Below are 5,202 nucleotides of genomic sequence, written 5' to 3'. Positions count from 1 at the left end.
TGACGGAGACCACACCACGGCCCTGCGCTGACGGAGACCACACCACGGCCCTGCGCTGACGGAGACCACACCACGGCCCTGCGCTGGTAGAGACCACACCACGGCCCTGCATTAATCAAACTGCTCAAACCAGTAACAAGGGAACAAAGAGGAAGATGAAAGCCTGGGAACAAGGCAAGCAAGAAGACAGGGGTAAATCTTTAAAACACAGAGGGAGAAGCACTGCCAACCCAGAATTCTATACCTAGCAAAATAATGTTTTCAAAGTTGAAGCTAAAAGAAATTTTCAAATTTTTGTAAAAACTAAAACGGTTGATCAGCAGGAGGCTCACAATAGAAGAAATACTGAAAGAAGTACTCAGGTAGAAGGAAAACGGATCAGACTGAAATGTGGATCCGCACAGAAAGTGACAAGCACAAATGCAACCACACAGGGGAAGATAGATTTTCCTTCTCAATTAAATCTCTCTAAAAGATAAGCAAAAGTTGCTAATAGATTCTAACATTAAATATACGTAAAATTAAGATATATGACAATAAAACCATTAAGTTCATAGGTAGAAAAATGAAAATTCACTATTTTTAGTTTTTACACTTTACACAAAGTGGTATAATATGGCGTCCTTTCTATGAGTCCATTAGTGTCACTGACACGTATTTTAAAGAGGATAAAGTCAAAACCTTTGATATTCATCTCTGAGAAGACAGCAAACCATTCTTTGCTTTCCACCCACTTGTACCTGGTCCCCTCCTGTTGCCGTCTGGTCCCCATCAGGCCATTCTACATATCAAGATCACTCTGTGCCATCCTCTGCCGCACCTGCCTTATACAGCAATTTTGCCCAGCAAGGTAAAAAGGAGACTCTAGAGCCTCTGCTAGTTTTCAGGCAACTGTGCTGCTAACCAGTACAATTACATTTACCTATCTTTAAATTAACATATCTTTAATCAAAAACTTCCTGGGCCACTCTTTTTAGAAACAGAGTACTTTCCCATCCTTGATGTTACAGAGCACTGCATTAAGACAAAATGACACTTAAACCTAAATTCTCGCACCATACCCTGCTGCTGGGACATCTGGATCAGCATATATGGTTATGCCTCTTTTTATTGGCCAGTATGCAGAAGATTCAACACACTGTAAAAAAAAAAAAGAGCATTTTTCAGAAAGATATATATTCCTTTGGAACCAAAATTCCAAGAGAATTATTCTCATAAACAACCACTATAGTTAGTTTTCGTGTACACACAGATATAGAAGGGCAAAGCACTGGAAAGCTGGGCAATTACGCTGCTGCTATAACCCGAGACTGACACGTCCACACAGCAGGCAGCTGGCATTTCAGATCATCAGTATATATAGATGGACGCATCTATTTAGAAACGGGATCTCTCTCTGTCGCCCAGGCTGGAGTGCAGTGGTGCAACTGCAGTTCACAGCAACCTCAAACTCCTGGGCTCAAAGGAGCCTCCTATTTCAGCCTCCAGAGGAGCTGAGACTGTAAGAATGAGCCCCCACACCTGGCTAATTTTAGTAGAGTTGAGGTCTTACTATATTACCTCAGCTGGTCTCAAATTCCTGGCCTCCCAAAGTGTTAGATTACAGCCACTATGCCCAGCCCTTCAGATAATCAGTAAAATGTTCTGCAGTTATTTTTCATCTGTTTTGTCAAAGGGCCTGAAGGGAAAGTTAGACTTCCCATTAGAATGTCCCCAGATCCCAGATATTCACACTTTTGTTAAAATGAGATAAATACTCAATTTTTTAGGAAGGCCGCTGGGCTGAGAACAAGAACATGGCACAAGATGAGCTGGAGTTACCTTGTTCTTTCAAAATAAGCAGACACGCAAACAATATCTCTTCATGAAAAAACTACAATAGCCAAGCATTTCTGAATAGAAAATATATTTTCTGGCTCAGTGCCTGTAGCTCAAGTGGCTAAGGCACTGGCCATGTACACCAAAGCTAGTGGATTCGAATCCAGCCTAGGCCCGCCAAACAACAATGACAACTACAACAAAAAAAAAAAAAAGAAAGAAAGAAAGAAAAAAAGAAAATATATTTTCTGTTCATTGTTCCCAATAGAATCCTATGGTTCCTAATGGCTTTTTTTTTTTGTGTGTGTGCAGTTTTTTGGCCAGGGCTGGGTTTGAACCCACCACCTCTGGCATATGGGGTCGGTGCCCTACTCCTTTGAGCCACAGGCGCTGCCCTCTAATGGCTTTCAAAAGAGAATATTCTAAAATTAATACCATACAAACTTTGTATTTAAGGAATACTTTAAAAATACAACCTTATTTACATCTTTTAAAGAGCTGTGATGCTGTTTCTTTTCAGATACATCTTTTGGTGAATCTCTATCTGCAAAATAAAAACAGTATAAGGAAACTACCTTAAAAATAGTACTATATTAATAGATTAAAAAAGGACAAAAAAGAATATAATAAAAACAAATACTATTATAAAATTTTAATACATAAAATTATTATTATTAGGATTTTGTATTAAACCTTACTTGAGGGAATTAAATTTTTATTTATTTATTTTTTAGAGACAGAGTCTCACTTTATTGCCCTCAGTAGAGTGCTGTGGCATCACAGCTCACAGCAACCTCCAGACCTTACATCCTTCACAAAAATCCCCTCAAATAAATCACAGACCTAAATGTAAAATGCAACACTATAAAACTCCTGAAAGGTAACACAGCAGCAAATCTAGATTACCTTGGATATGGTGATGGTTTTTTAGACAAAAGACCAAAGGCGTTGCAACCTATGGAAGAAGTAACTGACAAGGTGAACTCCATTAAAATAAAAAATTTCTGTCCAGGCACAGTGGCCCACAGTGTAAACCCAGAACTTCAGGAGGCTGAAATAGGAGGATTGCTTTGGCCAGGAGCTGACACCAGCCTGGGCAAGATGGTGAGCTCTGTCTCTATAAAAAATAACCAGCTGTGTCGGCCTGTGGTCCCTGCTACTCCAGAGGCTGAAGCAGGAGGATCGTTTGAAGCCAGGAGTCTGAGGTGGTTGTGAGCTGTGATCATGCCACAGCTCTCTATTGTGGGTGAAAGAGGGAGTCCTCATTTCAGAAAAACCCAAACAAACAAAGAGAAAACACTCCTGCTCTGTGAACAATACTCTCAAGGGAGTGAGAAGATAAGCCACAGATGGGAAGTGATATTTGCAAAAGACGTATCTGAAAAAAGACTTATCCAAAATACACAAAGGACTCTTAAAACTCAATAGTAAGAGGAAATTTGCCCTGTTAAAAATGAGCAAAAAGCCCTAAAAAGGCAAGTCATCCAAGAAGATGCACAGATGCAAATGAGCACAAGAAAAGATGCTGCACGCTATGGAAGACCCAGCTCTGCCCGCCTTCCAGAGTGGCCCGACTCCAGGACACCTTCCACAGAGCAGCCAGCGTGTGATCCTCAGGAGCAGCAAGGTCATAGACCGAGGACAGACTGAGGGACTGCTCAGATGGAGCAAGAGTGAGACCCTTTCTCCACCAAAAAGAGAGAAACTGAGGGGAGAGGATCGCGCAAGCCCGAATCAGAGGTTGCTGTGAGCTAAGACAGCACAGCACTCTACGAGCGAGTGAGCGACAGAGTGAGACTATCTCAAAAAAAAAGAAAGAAGAAACAAAAGTGTGTTTGCCCCCAGGGAACAGCCTGAGACTGAAGAGGCTGCACCAAGTCACTTTTCTTTATAGTCCTTCTCAACACTCAATTGCTTAATCAAATATTTTGGAAGTATTATACTTTGATATCAAAAAATATAAATCTTCTCTGAATCTTGTGTTAAAAAATAAGAAAAATTCTAAGACAACTCTAAAAATAAGTGTCCAAAATTAACTCAAATAGTGTTGAAATAACTTTGCACCATGATGAAAGGAAGGACATCTTTACTTGGATAAGTAACATCTCATAATTCTGTTTCCTTACTTGACAACCCTATCACACCTCACATGAACTTCTCTTTGGTTCACCATACTCTTTTCCCTTTCAAAGACATGCACAGCTCATTCCAGCACATATTGTAATAAGTAGGAAATTACCTACTTATTACCCAACAACATGGGGCTACCTAATTATGGCATATTCACACACTGAAAAGCTGTGCAAAGATTAAACGCAATGACGTAAATACCTTGTACTTTTACTGCTCCAAAGGAAATGAGAAGGGTACAAATGAGAAGAATACATCCTCCTCCATAGCAAGGGCTACTTGTAGCAGTAATTCTCATCTTGGGACCCCTATGGGAGGCATATCAGAGTCTGGGAAGGCGGCCACATGTGCTGAGGGCTACCATGAGGCAGGTGCTATGCCCAGCAAAGTCTGCACAGACAGCCCACCCAGCCAACAGCACCTCCTACACCCCAGAAGAGAAGGCAGGACCAACACCCTGACAGTCTCACATGGGAGCCCATGTCCTTAAACAAATGTGATACTGGCTGTATCTGTCTAGAAAGCAGCTCAGCCATATGTTAAATGGAAAACACTACCTGGAAGTTATGTATAATAGGACCCCATTTCTGTGAGATAAAAATTTCATACATTCCCTCTGGAACACTTTGGAAAGACTCTAAAATTGTAATCAGTGGGTAGTAAGATGATAGGTATTTACACTTTTGAGTGTCTATTTTTCTATAATAATGACTAATTATTTCAGTTGATTAAAGCTTAGGTTAGTTGGAGTTCACTAGAGAGGCCTATGATATAACACACCCACAGAAACACAGTGAAGCCCTGACTGGACACTGTCAGCAGGATCTGGGAACCATGACATTGAGCTTCACAATGTACAGCACGTCCTCCAATCACATTTTGTTTAAGGTTGTTTCATTTAAAGTCATTTTACATAAAGGCTGTTTCCAAGAACACACTGTGGGATTACTGAGAACTTCATGTTCACATGTCCAATGCAAGAGTGACATGGGAAGAAGCCACCAGAGGACAGGCCACAGAGCCTGGGGATTTCAACTCATTATTTTTTGTTTTGTTTTGTCACTTTGTCACTCTCAGTAGAGTCCTGTACCCTCATAGCTCACAGCAACCTCAAACTCCTGGGCTTAAGCAATCCTCCTGCCTCAGCCTCCCCAATAGCTGGAACCATAGGCACCTGCCACAATCCCCAGCTAATTTTTTTACTTTAGTAGAGATAGATCTCACTCTTGCTCAGGCTGATCTTTTTTTTTGTTT

General features: G+C 41.0%; 1 protein-coding gene across 1 annotated transcript in view; it reads right to left on the bottom strand.

Annotated features, from left to right (window-relative positions):
• The window catches only part of TDRD12 (tudor domain containing 12), a 67,169-nt gene that overhangs the window by 38,170 nt on the left and 23,797 nt on the right, over nucleotides 1–5,202 (bottom strand). Inside the window, exons 9-12 of the mRNA XM_023518377.1 lie at nucleotides 4,800–4,814; nucleotides 2,706–2,724; nucleotides 2,295–2,358; nucleotides 1,062–1,138 (exon numbers count right to left, since the gene is read on the bottom strand). Coding sequence (XP_023374145.1) covers nucleotides 1,062–1,138; nucleotides 2,295–2,358; nucleotides 2,706–2,724; nucleotides 4,800–4,814 — 175 coding nt within the window. The remainder of the gene's footprint in view (nucleotides 1–1,061; nucleotides 1,139–2,294; nucleotides 2,359–2,705; nucleotides 2,725–4,799; nucleotides 4,815–5,202) is intronic.

The sequence above is a fragment of the Otolemur garnettii genome, unplaced genomic scaffold (assembly GCF_000181295.1).
Source record: "Otolemur garnettii isolate 467f Iridium unplaced genomic scaffold, OtoGar3 scaffold00135, whole genome shotgun sequence".
In the NCBI taxonomy this organism is placed as follows: domain Eukaryota; kingdom Metazoa; phylum Chordata; class Mammalia; order Primates; family Galagidae; genus Otolemur; species Otolemur garnettii.
Note: the sequence above shows the minus strand (reverse complement) of the source record. Positions and strands in the feature narration are given on the sequence as shown.